The sequence below is a fragment of the Carex rostrata genome, chromosome 24, assembly GCF_964058835.1.
Source record: "Carex rostrata chromosome 24, lpCarRost1.2, whole genome shotgun sequence".
Lineage (NCBI taxonomy): Eukaryota > Viridiplantae > Streptophyta > Magnoliopsida > Poales > Cyperaceae > Carex > Carex rostrata.
Window position 1 is genome coordinate 3037379 of NC_135941.1, and position 1613 is coordinate 3038991.

The 1613-nt window shown below is 38.3% G+C and overlaps 1 protein-coding gene across 1 annotated transcript; it reads right to left on the minus strand.

The window, feature by feature from the left end:
- Positions 1-359: 359 nt before the first annotated feature.
- On the minus strand, positions 360-1336 carry LOC144575807 (uncharacterized). Its single transcript, XM_078326052.1, has one exon. It carries the CDS (start codon positions 1293-1295, stop codon positions 462-464), a length of 834 nt encoding a protein of 277 aa, XP_078182178.1. The 5' UTR covers positions 1296-1336; the 3' UTR covers positions 360-461.
- Between the last annotated feature and the right edge of the window lie 277 nt (positions 1337-1613).

Consider the following 1613-nt stretch of genomic DNA (forward strand, 5'->3'; position numbering starts at 1 on the left):
GACAGTACAAGATCACAGTTGTCTGTCAGGCCCACATATATCATTTCACCTTATATATATCCATATATTACTATCCACTAGTTAAAACTTACAAGAGTAAAAAAAGAAAAAAAGAAAAAAAGAGTAAAGAGTAGTTAGTAGTTACTCAACGGTCAACATTCATTAAACCTTTTAATTCTTTGACTGAAAATGAACATTAGGTACTAACAATGTAATTTGTATGAATTGTTGTAATTTAAATTTTGAAACCATCTCAATGATTTTGATGTAATTGAACAATTGGCAAAAATCAAAACATAAAACAAAAAATCTCATAGCATTGATATAAAATCAATGAAATTCACAGATGATGCAATTAAATCACAAAACCATTTTTTTTTCTCTTTAATACTTTGGCTCACAGTTATACAAATCACATACATAAATTAACCCCTCATGTATATATATATATGCCGTGGAGATCAACACTTGTAGAGAGCTTCTAAACTTGGGCAATCTAGTGTAGTCCAATATGTAGCATTTATGCTACTTTCTTGAAGAATAGCCAAACTTTCATCAGGTATTAAATTTGGAAGAACTGAACAACTTGAGGAATAGAAACTCTCATCAGAGCTATAGTTATATCCACCTTCTGCGGGTAAATCCGGGGACTCGTAGCAGCCGGGATCCATGCTAAAATTGAACTCTCCAAGCAACATATTGCTAGTGTCACACAATAATGCTTCCTCAATTGGGTCACTTGACATTTGCCAATCCAATAACCCGTCATGACTCGGCAATTGCACCGGCAATTCATCAAGAACCGGGTCCATACAATTGGACCCATCAAATGAATCCGACTGCTCAGGCGGCTCAGGACATTTGTTCAAGTACTTGGCATAAAGCATGGCTAGATCGATTGCTGACCCATCGGTTGATCTGCCGGGCTGACAAGTACCAGTACTGTTTCCTACCATTCCATCTAGAACTAGGTCAGGTCGAACCGGAACCTGGTTCTGATGACCATTCATTGAACCGGCTTGTGCCCGTGCTGGTTTTGATCTGCGGTTTTTTCTACAACCACCTCCTACTGGTACATTTCGTAGGGACCCACCTTTGGTCCAGTACCGCCTACAACCTTTGCAGAAATACCTTGGCTGGCTGAGGCTGTAATTGTTGTAGTAGCAAAATTTGGTGTTGGAGGAATCACACCGGGGGCAATTCGGTGCAATTTCAATATTCTCGGGTTTCCATTGCCGGTCGATAAGCGTCGGTTGCGGCTGGTACGGTAACATGATATCATTAGTTGAGAACATTTGGCTAGAAGGAGAAGAGAGCAAAGAGTGTTTTAATTTGTGTTGAGATTTTTTGAAGGGGGAGGGGACAGATGTACAGAGACGCTTTTTATATGAAACAAAGAGTGAGGAAATTTGGTTGAGAGTGTATGTGCATGTGAGTGTGTATCACATAGATTTGGGACTTAGTAATTGCATTGGGATGTGATATTTTTTACTATTTTAATTAGGTGGAGGTACTCCATTACTATAAGCAAACTTATCTGTGTAATTAATTCTAAACCTCCCCTGTTATGCACATAGATTTTAATTTTCTACCTTTTTCCACCATAATCTTGA